This window comes from Hippocampus comes, unplaced genomic scaffold, assembly GCF_001891065.2.
Source record: "Hippocampus comes isolate QL1 unplaced genomic scaffold, H_comes_QL1_v1.1 scaffold277, whole genome shotgun sequence".
NCBI classification, from domain to species: Eukaryota; Metazoa; Chordata; class Actinopteri; order Syngnathiformes; family Syngnathidae; genus Hippocampus; species Hippocampus comes.
Genome location: NW_017805365.1, coordinates 138,967 through 154,192, shown reverse-complemented (window position 1 = coordinate 154,192; position 15,226 = coordinate 138,967). Strand labels below are relative to the sequence as shown.

At 52.6% G+C, this 15,226-nt stretch overlaps 2 protein-coding genes across 2 annotated transcripts in view; both read right to left on the bottom strand.

The window, feature by feature from the left end:
* Positions 1-1,739: 1,739 nt before the first annotated feature.
* Positions 1,740-12,382, bottom strand: cerkl (CERK like autophagy regulator). Its single transcript, XM_019871914.1, has 9 exons — positions 11,982-12,382; positions 10,746-10,855; positions 7,781-8,011; positions 5,144-5,275; positions 4,093-4,156; positions 2,797-3,129; positions 2,669-2,716; positions 2,560-2,591; positions 1,740-1,870 (listed from the first exon to the last, which is right to left on the bottom strand). The coding sequence occupies exons 1-9, from the start codon at positions 12,125-12,127 to the stop codon at positions 1,758-1,760; spliced, it is 1,209 nt and encodes a 402-aa protein (XP_019727473.1). The 5' UTR covers positions 12,128-12,382; the 3' UTR covers positions 1,740-1,757.
* Positions 12,383-14,212: 1,830 nt separating this feature from the next.
* neurod1 (neuronal differentiation 1) overlaps positions 14,213-15,226 on the bottom strand; it is a 6,769-nt gene continuing 5,755 nt past the window's right edge. Inside the window, exons 2-3 of the mRNA XM_019871902.1 lie at positions 14,927-15,156; positions 14,213-14,791 (exon numbers count right to left, since the gene is read on the bottom strand). Of these exons, the coding sequence (XP_019727461.1) occupies positions 14,277-14,791; positions 14,927-15,156 (745 nt within the window). The 3' untranslated portion in view covers positions 14,213-14,276. The remainder of the gene's footprint in view (positions 14,792-14,926; positions 15,157-15,226) is intronic.

Sequence of the window (15,226 nt, the reverse complement as noted above, 5' to 3'; positions counted from 1 at the left end):
AGTTGAAAATCGCACTTTGATGACATTTGAAGCGAGTTTTGTGTTCTTACCCGATGAGCACTTCGTCGGGGAGCTCCAGCAGCTCTCCGTCCAGGTTCCACGGGAAGCTGGCGTCGCCGTCCTCCGAGCGGCCGGTCGACCCTCGGGCGCGGAGCTTCACCGCCGTCACGGCGCGCGTCTCCACAAAGGACAAGTCCACCTGGGGACACACGCGCACACACACACACACACACACACCAAACTCGTGTGGCAAATTCACCTCGACGACCGAAATCTGTCAATACATAAGGCCAGCAACTTGTAGATTGGAGTCAATGTTCACTTGGTGACTTATTCTTCAAGGCCTGTGCGTCAAATTCGGCCGATGTGCATGAGCCCAAATGTCTACTTTGGAAAAACAATCTCATTCACTGGCTGCATTGACTTCCTGGCCGGCTGTAATTCCTTAATGCGCCAGCAGGCGGCCGCAGAGACCAACAGAGAGCAAAGTGAAGACGCCGTTTGTCAGTCGGTTACGTTGAACTCAATGATTGGTTTCATTGTCCATTGTAAAACCGCATTTCGATGACATTTATCGTTTTTTTTTTTTTTTAAATCACAGTCACACTTCCCAGAGTGTTTCAATTGCATGTGATTTTGGATCAGGTTCCAACCTTGTTCTCCTGCCACTTCCACAGCGTCAAATTGGCCACTTGGTTGCGCACGTTTCTGGTGTCCTTGGACAGAAAACTCAACCTCGCGCTGCGACTTTGGAATAGCTCAAAACAATCAAGTATCCGTTGCCTTCCCACTGGTGTCACGTTCGATCAAAACGTCGTCACCTTTCGCGCCGGTTTCGGACTGTTCTCGGGCCGCGCCGGCCATTGTGACGCACCCAAGACCACTTGAACCAAAGATGAGACTTTGAAAGACCACTTGACCAAGTCGCAATCAAACTCCATCTCGTTTTGTTCGTTTAATTGGACTGTCTGCGGCCCGGTTGGCGCTGCAACTGAGGATCGGTTCTCAATCGCCTGATCCCAATAAATAAAGCCATTTCAAGACTACGTTTACAATCGAAGCCCGAACCCAAATTCGAGCCTTTTTATGACCATGTGGACGATACTTGAAACTTTTGAAGGACGTTCGGGATGAACTTGGATCAGATCCAAGACTTATTTGAGGCAACGTTCACACATTGAGGTCGAATCCAAGACATGAACATGTTGATGGCGATCCGACTGAATGACCCGGAAGCATTTTTGGGAAGGCGCGGCACATGATTGGCTGACACAGATACAGACGTGTCATCTGCAAACATTGAGCCATCGGAAAGGGGTCCCACGAAGGGGCCTTGGGGAACGCCACATGGCTGCCGAGACACTTCTTTGACATTTCATGACAGGAAGGACGATGAGCACCTTGGCAGTCAGCCTCCCATCGGAAGGTGACGAAATTCAAAATAACACCCGCGGTACAAATGGGACGTTGACATTTTTGTTGTCATTGTACATCGACATTTCTCACTCCAAATGGAAATTGTCACTCAGAGTGATCTTGGTAGAGCCGCGCAATCGTGTGCCCGCTCACAAATTGAGCACGGACGGGACCGATTTCGGTCTTGAACCCCAACGCATGACTTGTAAAGGTCTCTTAAGCGGACTCGGACATGCTCTTGCGTCCCGCCTAGCAACCGCTACCGTAGCCGTTCACCTTGCGATCCCAACCTGCAGACTATTCCGCCGTGACCGCCAAGTACGCGGGCGGGCACGAGACTCTTACTTGGTGTCGGGGGCCAGCCCTCGGGGCGCGTGAGGACTCAGGCAAGGGATGGCCATCACGCCGACGCTCAGGAACAGGCCCTCCGCGCTGCTCCACGACTCCGTCCCCTCTGTGCACACACACACGCACACAAAGAGAACTCACCTTGTGGACGAGACGTCTCGTTTGTATTTTGGGAGGCCACTTTGATCCAATCGAAGACTTTCATCTTTGGTAAACGTCTTTCTTGGAATGTGCGACTTGTTCCAAGTGGAAACGTTGAAAAGACGTCGCACGCAGGCGCACCGGTCGAAAGACCCCGCGCCGACTCAAATGAGAAGGAAGCCGACGGGAGTTTGAGCAACGTAACGTCAGCTCCGTTTCTCATTTGGCGAAGGCCCTTTGGATTGCTTTGAGGCCTCTGAGGTCATTTCCACGCAACAGAAATTTTCTTCAAGCGATACCTTGAAGACCGCGTTGATTCGGTGTCAATGTAACAAAGAGGCATTTTCTGAAATGGAATATGACGATACACCACATGGAGGAGCTTTTTTGTTTGTTTGTTTGTTTTAGACGACGTGTCAGACTTTCTGAAGGGCACAAACAATTTTCATCGTGTTTCAGACGGGCTCGGACTGTCGGCCTTGCAAAAGCCAATTTAGGAGCGAGCGGATTGGACGAAAGATCTCGCGGCGGCGCCGCTGAGATCGCACCCAAGACTTTTGAAGACCACTTTGATCAAATGTACAACTTTGACGTTGGTTTGTTCCTTCGCCCGTGCGACAAAATGATTTCAGACGCCCTGGTCTTGGCGGTCACCTGAGTCTCCATCTTGATGGGCATCCCGGTCCCTGGGAAAGACGTGCAACGCTTGAGATGCAGACTGCGCGCCTGTTTGTGTGTATGTGCGCGCGTGCGCGTATCTCACCGGTCGTTTGCGCGGCTCGTGAGAAAAGACAGCCGACAGTCCTCCGGTCTGCATGAATGAAACACAAAGACGGCAGACTTTGAGACGGCCGCCGGGCGTCGTGGGCGCGCCGTCCGCCGTTGCGTGACCTCAAGCGGGCCAGGGTCTTGAGCAGCGCGTAGTCGCGGCGCCGCGCCGGCGGCATCCAGCGCTTCTTCTCGGCCCGGGCCAGGCTGCGGCCGCCGAAGCCGAACATGGCGCAGAAGCCGAAGCGCGGCGGCCCGCCCGGGGAGCGCAAGCTGCACATGTCCACTCGCTGCACGTGACCTGAGAACACAACGCGGCCCGTGTGGGAGACGCCGGACGCGGCCCGAAGGCCCCGAAACCCGACGGCCAAGTCGAAGGCCGCTCGGACGGAGGCGCTTCGCCGGCGACGTTCCTCCGCTCTCGGCGTGTCGGCCGCCGTCCCGACGACGAGTTTGCTCAGACTCGCAAACTCATCTCACTTCATACAAAGCGGCGCTGTGGAAGACGGACGCAACTGTTGAAAAAAAAAAAAAAATCCACTTTGAGCTGGTTCGCGCTTTTTCCCCAGCTTAAGTTTACTCTAAAAAAATTAAAAAAATACCCAAACAACTCGACATCAAACCAAAACATGGCACCTTGCGTATTGAACGCAAGCGTACATCAACCTTGGAAATGTCCGCGCTAGCTTCATGCTAACATGAATGGAAATGGCCGTTGGCGTGCTAACATGAAAGGGATCATCCGGTTGGCACTGGGCCTTCCCCCTCACGTCTGCCGTATTTCCCGCATCACGTTTGGCGCTCCAAATTGGTCAATGAGGGTTTTTCCCCAAGCTTGCCTCTCTCTCTCTCCAACACACACGCTCACACACGCACACACACACACACGCACTAATCGGGTATCTCACCAATACAAAGCTAAGCTTCTCTCGGCGCGATAAGCCCAGGGAAGGCTAAAGCGTTTCCCGACTCCACGCTTGGCCACTCCCTCCGGTGCTCTTTTCTTTTGCTTCCGAAAGCGTGGCGAGGTATCGGATCGTGACACGGGATGGGCACGTCGCCAAGCTAAAATAAGAACCGGCGGCGGCGCCGCGGCAGAGCCCGCTGCTCCGAGTTTGCCATTTGGTGAAGGCTTGTGCTGTTTTGGCTCACCTCTGCCTTCAAACTCATCGTTTGGGCTCTTTGGCTTTGGACTCAGCATGAGAGTTGCTTTTGAGTTGGAGCCTTTTTGTGCTTGGAATGGATGCTCGTGTGACTCGTTTTGTCTGCGCGTGTAGCGCCAGCTTGTGGATGTTTCCAAAATACTCCCCCCCACCCCTGACTTGTAATGTCCCAAAAGAGGAGCCCGGGTCAAGTCTCGGGTCTCGAGCGGGTCAGTCTAAGTGGCGGTTGAGAAGTGCGAGAGCAGAGAGAACTGACCCATCAAAGTCGTCCAGCTTCAGCTCCTTCATCACCGACAGCGCGTGTCCCGTCCTCTCCGTCACTGCGCCCACACACACACACATAAGGACGGACAGACAGGTAGGTCACGCGGGGTGAAACGGCGACAGATGGAGACGTGCAGAAAGCGAGCGCGGAAAATGCGAAAACAGATACGACGCCATCTGCCCAAAGCGAGGGGACCAGAAAGGAAGGGGGGCGGAGGAGGAGGCCGGCGGAAGAGCGCCAAGGATGCCGGATGAGGGAAAGGGAAAGGGAAAGGAAGGTTCCGATGGCATGACCAAGAAGGGGCCGCGCACTTTGGCGCATTTCAAATATCCAAATCTGCCGCAGAGAGTTTCACAACGACGCTGAAAAAAAGGTCACGGTCGCCCCCCTCACACACACACGCGCACCCACACACACACACACACACACACACACACACACACACACACACACACACACAAGGACGGACAGACGGACAGACAGGTAGGTCAGGCGGGGTGAAACGGCAACAGATGGAGACGTGCAGAAAGCGAGCGCGGAAAATGCGAAAACAGATACGACGCCATCTGCCCAAAGCGAGGGGACCAGAAAGGAAGGGGGGCGGAGGAGGAGGCCGGCGGAAGAGCGCCAAGGATGCCGGATGAGGGAAAGGGAAAGGGAAAGGAAGGTTCCGATGGCATGACCAAGAAGGGGCCGCGCACTTTGGCGCATTTCAAATATCCAAATCTGCCGCAGAGAGTTTCACAACGACGCTGAAAAAAAGGTCACGGCAAACAGAAGTCACCGCCATGATACTCGGCGGATTTCAAGTGGAGAGACAGAGAGAGGGGAGGAAAAGGAAGTCGATCCGGAGGGTGGGGGGGGGCAGCAAGGAGACAAGGAAAGGAAAGAGGCGGCGGGAGGAGCCTCGCTGGCAGCAGATGGCCTCCGTGCTCCGCCTCCCGGATCGGGTGACCCAGCGAGTGGAGGCCCCCCATGAACGCCGACCTGCGCACCCCACCCCCGTGCGCACACCCGCACGTCCGCGCAGGCGCCCACTGACCGGTGATGTCCGTGTGCACGTCGGCCATCTTGAAGAGGGGCGCCACGTGCTCTCGGTACACGTGAACCGCCTCCTTCTTGTGGCTGCTGGGGTTGATGAACACCTTGATGCGCCTCGGCCGACCGCTCAAACCTGCAGCGCGCGCGCACACGCACACACACACACACACACACACACACACACTTCAGGGAAGCCTCAGCATATCCCGGACGTGACATTAAATGTGACTCTGTAGAAACTTTGGGGCGGGGGGTGGGGGGGGGCAACTTGCAGGTTGTGAAGACGCGAGCAATAGGTCGGCATGATGATTGAGCTGGTCCTCAGCTCGGCCTTGGAAAGGTTACAGTGTGCGTGTGCGCCCCAGTGACTCATCATGAGGCCGATTTGGAGGCCGCATTACAGATCCCAGAAGAGTAGTGCTGATCAATACACACACACACACACACACTCTGAGCTCCATCATCCGTGCTATAATCTTCTCCCAAAAGGCCATGACCCCGCCCCCCGTTAATGGCCTTTCACGCACGTACGCACGAACTCGATCGAGGGCGCCCGAGCTTTTGGGTTGGAGGCCCGCGTGCCTGAAAACGGAAGGATGAAATGCGGCCACTTTTTCAAACACGCTCAAGTCGGTCGAGAAAGCAATTGCGCATCGGTCGCATTGTCGAGTTCATTTCTGTTCAAAGTGTTTGGGCAAACAGTTGAGGAATTTTTTTTTCCAAGCGGTTACTTGAGGGTCATGATTCATGCAATGTCTGCCCGCTTTTACAATGTCAAACAAATGTCAAAGCAATCATTTGTATCTGGAAAAATGAAGCCAAAGATTGGGAGCATTCGGATGAACGCCAACGGCATTCAATCCTTGGCTTCAAATGTCTTTTTCTCCTCCGATATTCTGCCTTTTCACCACCGGTTGCATTTCATCAGGTTGCTTGTATTTCGCCCCCCTCTTTCTTGACATTTGGGCCGGCGACGAATGAGGCCAATAAACAAAAAAAAGGATGAGAACTTTCCAGATATGCTCCACTTTCGTGGCGTACGCGTGGCAACCTTTGATCGACCAAGAGCGGCCATTTTGGAGACTCGGCTTGGGGAAAGCCATTTTGCGTCAGAGGCTGCTGATGAAGATGACAAGAGAGTGAAGGACACACACACACACACACACACACACACACACACACACACACACACACACACACACACACACACACACACGAGGATCAGGTTTCCCGCACGAAGCGTGGCGGGCGGCCAGTCGCTCTGACAACGCAGCGTTGCCATGGGAAACAATCCTGGGCTGCGGGCTCACAGAGCCGCCCGCCACGTAAACAACTTTGATTTCACTCCCTCGCCCGCTCACACAAACAAGTCCAGCTCGCCCAGAGCGCAGCCGTCACCTCGGAGGCCAACCTGGCTTTGTTTTGGGAAGTGACGGTTGCCCAAGAGCTCTCTTCCTGAGTCCGCCGGGCACCGCCGTGACCAGCTGGATGACGCGTGCTGACGTCCGCACCAAAGCAGGACTTTGGGCCAAACGTTCCGCCCCGACCAATGACACATTGAGGTGCTTTCGCCATGATCACGCCATCGTTTTTGGCACTTTGGTTTTTGGACACTCATCTGTGTGTATGTGTGTCAGCTGGCTGTCCATCATCGCTGCTTGGCCACATGAATGGCAGCAGGTCACGTGTCAGCTCGCATGGTCGCAGTGTTGCGCGTCAAGGCCATTGTGGCAGCCGTCAATGTCGGCGCACGTTACGCTTAATGCGCCTTAAGCTCATTTTTCAGGCTGAAAGTTTTTTTTTTTTTTTTTTGCGGCGGCGGCGGTGCAGCTGCGGGACGAGGCCGCTGAATGGCGAACGGCGAGACAAAAGGCCCGACCGCTTTTCAGGCGGCGGCGGCGGCGGCTGGACAGCGGCGACGTGGCCCGAATGGACGCGACACAACATAAGCCCTCCAGACGCCGGCCGCATTTTTCTCCTTGACGCCATGGCTGACGCGAGGGTTAGCTTAGCTCGCTAACTCACTTCTTGTCTGGACGGTCCATCTTCAAAGGTCATTTTAGCTCATCCCACTCTCAGACAGGATTCAACATGATGACGGAGTCTGTGTGTGTGTGTGTGTGTGTGTGTGTGTGTGTGTGTGTGTGTGTGTGTGTGTGTGTGTGTGTGTGCGTGTGTGTCATACGTGCCTTGAGTGAGATTAGCAGATTAGCTCGTCTGTGTACTGATGTCATTGCGACCAAATGGAACTGGCGGAACTGATTTTGCATTGCGCATCTCAGCTAAAGACGACTCAAACGCGTAGCACGCTAATTCCATGTACGAGCAGCTACTATCCCAAAGTCTTGCTCGTGGCTAAGTACTCAGTAATTCTCTTTGTTTTCCTTTTAGTTTCTGAGTAAACTTCAGATGGGAGTGGCATGAAACAACTTGAAGCTGCTTCTTTGATGAATTGTTCACGATTTTTAGACTGCCGCTTGATAAAAAGTGCGGTGAGTTGATTTCACTGCCACCATGCAGAGCTCGTATCACCCAAAAAAACCAACCCAAAAAAAAAAAATACAGGCAGGCCGCCGTACGACGGCTCATTCATATCTCGAGGCACCAACGTACATCCAAAGACAATATTGTGCTTTACCTGCGAGGACCTCCTTCAAGCTGTTGTACCAGGTGTGCGTGTGTTCCGAGGACGCGTTGTGAAGGTGCAGCGTGTCCTCCTCCAATCTGCGGCCCCTTCGCTTGCAGTAGAACAAAGCCACGCCCAGCACAGGGCCACCGGAACGCTGCCCCACCGCCCGCCGCCGCTTCACCTTCACTGCCAGAACGTCACGCAGCATCAGCACACCGGGCGGCGATGTGCACGCCTCACCTGCGCACGCAACAGTACCGTCAACAAAGGCTAATGTGGCTAAATGCTAAACATCAATCGCACTGCTAACATGGTTCAATGCTCACAGCACTGGACAGATGAAACCGGATACTCCGTGTGTGTGAGTGTGTGTGCGTGCGTGTGTGTAAAGAAACACATGAACACACACCATCCAAAAAAATCTGCTTTGCTCCCTCAGAGCCTGGATGCATAGCAAGGCTCGATCAAAATATGATGACTGAACAATTGTTTGTTTTTTAAGTGCTGTCTAAATCCCGATGTCTTTTATTGTTTTGTAATATACAACGGCATGACTGCTTCTGACGGCGGCCCGTTTGAGTCTCGGCTTTGATACGGTAACAGCGATGCGAAACGCCTCGCTTCGAGCCTTGCGTTGCTATCGCCCATTGAAGGGATTCATTCTCAAGTCATTTGGAAAGACAACTTCAGGCCGCCTATCTCCTTTTTCCATCCTGCTTCGTGACGTTGACATGTTGTGTTGAGCTAAAGCACGGGTGCAGTTTGTGCGGTATGAGTCGGCGAAAACTGTGCCGTGTCCAAGGTCCATTTGTATGTTTTTGGCCCTTGGTGACCTGTGTGGGATTCGTCTCATCTCAATGGAAACAGGATCGTGTGATTGCCTTTTTTTTTTTGTTTCAAATCCAAAAATCAACAAACATGTCATGTCGCCATGTTGTGCCCAGTCAAGCGCAATTAAAATGATCACACTGAGACGCACAGATTGCACAAGACCGTGAATGAGATCCGAAGTGACAGCGCGCACGCGCTCGCCCGCCTGTAGCATGTCACTGGGTCCAGATGGACCAGAATCTCCCATCTTGTCCCCGCTGACCCACTGAGCCAACACACGCACAAATATAAGGAACAGTTGTCACTGCGACACACTGCGCGATAATCAACATCATGCTAAATTGATAACATTCGTACTTTTGTTTTGTATTGAACGGTGTACCGAATGAAGTCGCCACTGAGTATGCGTGCAGTGGATGATGAAATGTGACACGGCTAAGAGTCATGACACCAAATGGGAAAAATGCTAAGACTACGCTTCCAACTCAGATCCACCATTTTGCTCACTGTTAACTACGTTGCCGATAGTTTCGATAAAAGCTAAACTATCCCCATGAGGGGACAGCGCTGCCTTAGCAAAAAGCGAGCGACACTCATCAATCACGCTCTGAACTTGGCTCAATTCTGCTCACGACCTTTCCACTCGCGTCGATGCATTTCAAGAGAACTACGCCCAATGGCTAACTACGGTCCCGCTAGCGAACTGACTGTATCCTAAATGACTCTGCTAACTTGGCTAAATGCTAACTTTGGCTACTCTTCAACGACACCGCCAAGATTGCCGAATGCCAATCACGATGCCAATCACTCAGACAAAAAGCTTGGGAAAAAAAAGAACACCCATTCCTAGCTCGCGAAAGCTAACTGTAACCCTTCAATCGATTTGAACCACGACAAAAAGGAAAACATTTCTCGAAGCACCCTGCAGGTAAACAACATGTCGCACATCCTTGAGCAGATCCACAGGAAGAACTTCTCATAAACAACAGCTGATCCATTTCTGTGGCATCAGTGTGCGTGTGTGTGTGTGTGTGTGTGTGTGTGTGTGTGTGTGTGTGTGTGTGTGTGTGTGTGTGTGTTGGCTGTACTAGCGAGCAGTTGGTTAGGCCCGTGGGGGGTTATAAGATTCTCTCAGTGTGAGCAGATTAACACACTCGCACAGATACGCGTGCGCACACGCACACACACACACACACACACACACACACTTAATGACATATTACCCTTGGATGGAGTACAGCAAAACAGATTGTCAAACTCAGACACACACACACACACACACACACACACACACACACACTTAATGACATATTACCCTTGGATGGAGTACAGCAAAACAGATTGTCAAACTCAGACACACACACACACACACACACACACACACACACACACACACACACACAAATCGATACGTAAATACACATCGATTTGTGTCAATCCAGCATCATGAAAACAAAACAAAAACACCAGTTACTACCGTTTTCCCCTGCATGGTACCAATTGGGTCCGACCAATTGGTATCAAAACAATTGATTGATTGAATGGTTGATTGATTGATTGTGCGGGCATTTTGTTTGAGCAGCAGGAAAGGATGTTTAACAAACATGCTAATGCTACCTCAGCTTCTTGCCATGCCTTTGTTTTGCCACACTTTGCCCTCAATCTCCTCGCCGATCAAATTCCGACAGTCCTTCTCCTGCAATCGAAGAAGGCGCGCGTCTACCATTGCTCCAAGTTAATTAACTACACTCATCAGTTGCGTTATTAACTTGGCTAAATGCTAACTACTAAGCCAGGGGTGGGCAATCCTAGTCCTGGAGGGCCGCTATCCTGCATGTTTTCCATCTGTCCCTTCTCCAACACACCTGATTCAAATGATCAGATCATCAGCAAGCTCTGTCGAGGCCTGAACAATTGAATCAGGTGTGTTGCAACAGGGACAGATGGAAAACATGCAGGATAGCGGCCCTCCAGGACTGGGATTGCCCACCCCTGTACTCAGCCAATTCCAACGAAAGCCTGACGTGTTGTTCAACAGAAATCAAAAGAGAATACGACAATTTGGCACTGACGATTTGTTGACGCAACATCCCAACTAGCATCTGCTGTCACATTCCGCGCAGATGTCGGTGCGGCGCCTGACCTGCGGGGCTCTCGGGCAGGATGGGGCTCCAGGTCAGGCGGGTGGCGGTCAGCAGGACGTCGTGGCTCCTCTTGCCCACTTTGAAGATGCCGCGCAGCAGCACGCGCTCGCTGCCACAAACGCGTTCCCAAAAAAAGGGTACATGTCAACAATGAGAGTTTTGTCAACATCAAGTATGACATTCAATGATCTTGTCTCCGCTTTCCGGTGGACGTGACGGACCAAATCGGTAGCTGAATCGTAATCAAGTTTTTTTTGTGCCTTTTACAATTTGAAAGAATGCCCTCTTTTGAGATCTAGTCATGGATTTAATTAATGACTTGTTTATTTAATCAAATTTCCCTGTGAATTGACAGGTGACTCAATGATTCAACTCGGCACAAGGTGAAGCCCGACTTCAGTCTGGTTATTCCTAAAACGGATGCCACCATTCCTAAAAGGTCTCTGACATCATCACCTCTACTTTAAAACTGAAAAGGTCATTTAGAACGACTTCAAACATGAGAAAAATGGATCTGGATGCGTATTTTGTAGTATCCACACAGTAGGGGTTAGCTAACCCACCAAATATTGCTGGATGGGTCGAGCATGAGTTCAGACTTACTGGCTCACCCAAAATAGGCCGCATCCCCAACAAAATCATCAGGTCAACTTTTTTGACGACTTGATTGTTTTTGATTTTGTTTTGTTTTATTTTGTTGTTCTATTTCGTTAGGATTCGCATGAACGAAATAGAACTACAAACTGTTGTTGGGCTCTGAACGGCTTTGGACTTCAGAGAAGCACTTCATCATCCAGATATGCGGGAGCATTTGATTCAAGACATCCAACTGTGGTCATTGACTAACAAATCTTACCCAACGAATACGACTCTTTGCCGAGGCGGAGAGACACTCGACAACAATTTGTACCTTCTCTCTTTCTGGATGACCAAAAGCTCGAACTGAACATGTGGACAATGCACTTACTTTGCAGGTTCCAATTTAGAAATGTTTCAAAGTTGTTCAGGTCAGTGACAGAAAATGTGCCGCTTAAATGCAGTCCGGAAAGTGAGTTAACATTTGATTTTATATTTCAGCGGCTTCGTGTTTACAGGGTGGCACCTATGCAGGCGACCTCGCAGCCTTCGTTTCAAAAATCAACATTGTCTCGGCAACAAAATGGTGGTTGAGGGACGTCCAGTTGGCGGGCCGTGACGTCACCAACCTTCCTCCCCGTCGTCACTCAATCACTCACCTGCGCTCCACTTCCGGCTTGTACTCCTCCTCGGCTTTCTCCCTCTCCTCCTCCTTCTTCTTCTTGTTCCTCTTCTTGCTCCCGCTGAGCTTCTCCTCCTCCGTCTTCTGCTCTTTCTCCTCTCGGTCCTCCTCGCGCGTCGACATTTCGACGGACAATTTAACAGGCGAACGAAAGCACCCAACAAGAAAACGTCCCGCCTCGCTCGCTTCGCGCTCCAAAGCTGATCCGGGCACTTCCGCGGTCTGGTCGTTATGGAGACGACGCGGCTCGCCCCCACGTGGAAGGAAGCACGAGCACGCCGCTGGTCGCGGGAGCGCGCACGGCCGGCCAGACAAGGACACGCACTCTTTGAATTTCAAATGAGCTCCGAATGAACTTTTTCATCAAATCTAAAAATGTTCTGAAACATCCTTAGTATTACTAGCCCTTTTATCATTACATTTTTAAAAAACTTTTATCGCCATACTAGTTTTGTGTGTGTGTGTGTGTGTGTGTGTGTGTGTGTGTGTGTGTGTGTGTGTGTGTGTGTTGGGGGGGGGGGTCCATCGCTTTATTTGCCGTTTTAAAGTGCCACTCAAAATCGATCGACGTTGAGTGGGGTGTTTCAACAACAAAACGTGTCTTGTTGTGTTGTTGAGCTCACGAAAGACTCATCTCCCCCGCCCATCATCTCAACGCGAACACTAACACTCCGAGGCATCAACGACACTACGGATTGCTCGAGCCGTCGTGAGAAGTGAAGCCACCGGCAGCCATCTTAAGTTGCCACTCACGAAGCTCGCCTAACATGAATGCGTTGATTTCGATGTGGTGTTTTTCATGTTGTGTTCTGTCTCTTCGGACGACAATGACACAACTCTGAATGCACATTTTCTCCAAGTGCTCGTTTGTCTGCATCACGGTTGTCCGAGCCATCAAAACTAAGCAAACTTCTCGGTCACACCCGCTAACTGGATCAAACGCTTGCAAATTGATCAGTCGGCTGAGCTAAAAGCTAAATTGCCACCTAGGCTCCAAGCTAATGATGTCACAGCACGAGCTGCGCTGAAAACGAAGGGCTCACTTGAAGGATGGTGGTGTGTGTTCTTGTGACAGACGGGCCCAGAGTGTCATTCTGCAGACAACATTTTAATTGTTGAAAAGGAGCTTGTTTATGCATCGGATAACACATACACACATGCACACACGCTCGCTCACTCACCCAATGTGCACACACACACACCCATGTATGGAGTGTACTCGACAAAAGCAGTCTATTCTATAAAAGCTTGAATCAGAGTCACAATTTTGGAGCGAGTATGCCCGAAGGTGCGTAGATTTGGATTCTTCTTTGTCTTTAATCCAGCGAGTGCATGTTTTAAAGAAGACATCTGCCCTTTTTTTTTTTTTTTTTCACCGTCCCCGAAAATGTTGTCGATGGTGGCAACGAGGCGCCCCCCTCAGAGGAGGGCCCAAACACGAGCGACCAGCCCAGGGTTTTTTTTTTTTTTTTTTGCACCGTCACTGAAAATGTGATCGATGGTGGCAACGAGCCGCTCGCTTCAGAGAGGAGCCCAAACACGAGCGACCAGCCCAGGGTCCTTCGGCAAAAGCCAAGGTTACGATCTCACTCGATGGAAGGACCCAAAGAGATTGACTCGCATCATACCCGAGTCACCAAATTCCCCCCCATTCATGGGCGGCACGTGGCCGAAACATAACCGGAACACGGACCACTTGATGACCGAGCCGGCGTCGCTCGTGCTAATTTGCGCTAAGACTGCAGCTCAGCTTTCCCTTTGGCATTTGACAGTGGCTCTTTGGATGTGGAACTTCGGCCGGCCCAGCGGAGCAAATCGTCGGCGGAGAAAGTCGGGGTGGGGGCGGCCCCATGTCAATCGCCCCCAAAGGGTTCCTTTTCCGTCGTACTCCGACGGCTAAACGCCGGAATTCTTTCGTTTCACGCTTGACGAATGGGCGCGGCGACTTGAAAGCGGGTGCCGGATCATCAACTATTGAGCTTCGTCAATTTGAATTCATGTCCTCTTTGCCAATCAAGCGATGGAAATGTTTAAAATGGCCGAAATCGTGGCGGAATTGAAGAAAACGATTTGGAGCACGCGGGAAAAAGTCCCTTTGTCATCGCCGAAGGAGCCTGGACAAAGATGCCGAAAGTGAAGAGCTGACACGCTGGGGGGGCCGCGTCCCAAAGAGCAACGAGACAGACGTTCCAAATCAGATTTTTTATGGGGGGCTTTGAGATTCAACTTGCATAGTTTGGCTTGTTGGCGCCGGGAAGCGGCGAGGACCCGCTCACGACTCGTGGAAGATGGCGTTGAGCTGCGCGTTCATCAGCCGCTCGTGATGCGAGTGTCCGTCGAAGCCCAGCAGGTTGTCCACCTGCGGGTAGACGCCGCCGCCGCCCACGCCGTAGTGCGGGCCGAAGGAGTAGCTCTTGTCGTAGTCCGCCGCCGCCGCCGCCGCCACCGCCGCTTCGTGCTTGAAGGACGAGAAGTTGCCGTTGACGCTGAGGGGCGGGCTGAGGGGCGGGTCGAAGGGGGGGCTGTCCGTCACCAGGACCCCGTCCAAGTACGCCTCCGGGGCGCCGTAGGCCGGAGCCTTGACCTGCTGGAAGATGTGCGAGGGGTCCATGGCGCCGTAGGGCGGGCTGGGCAGGCCCGCCGTCTGGTAGGAGAAGCGGGCCGCGTAGGGGGCGCCGCCCGGGGGCGGCGGCTGGCCCGGGAGCTCGGCCGACTGCTCGGGGAGGAAGGTGCGAGGGTTCAGCTGCAGGCAGCCCGCCACCAGGTTGGTGGTGGGCTGGGACAGACCTGAAGGCGACAGCCAATGACTGACTTCACGTCGCCCGTCCGCACCGGCGACGAGCAGCAGACGGCGCGTCCGCGGCGGGAGCGCCCTCCGTCCGCTTCTCGTGTCCGGGTGACGCGAGCGGAGTGTGCGCGTACCTTTGCAGAGCGCCTGCACGAAGGCGATGAGGTCCGGGGCTTTCCCGGAGCGCAGGATCTCGCTGAGGGTCCAGATGTAGTTCTTGGCCAGGCGCAGGGTCTCGATCTTGGAGAGTTTTTGGGTCTTGGAGTAGCAGGGCACCACCTTGCGCAGACTCTCCAAGGCGTCGTTCAGGCCGTGCATGCGGTTGCGCTCGCGAGCGTTTGCCTTCATCCGACGAACTTTGAACCTGCTTGGGCAAAAAAAAGCCTTGAGCCACGTCGTTCCTTCACGCACACACAAAAAAGACTGTGCGGAGC

Coding starts and splice junctions, on each gene's coding strand:
- cerkl (XM_019871914.1), bottom strand. CDS start 12,127: ATGTCGACGCGCGAGGAGGACCGAGAGGAGAAAGAGCAGAAGACGGAG. Junction 5,276..7,780: donor CTTGAAGGAGGTCCTCGCAG/GTAAAGCACAAT, acceptor CGCGCGCTGCAG/GTTTGAGCGGTCGGCCGAGG. Junction 4,157..5,143: donor CGTGCACACGGACATCACCG/GTCAGTGGGCGC, acceptor GTGTGGGCGCAG/TGACGGAGAGGACGGGACAC.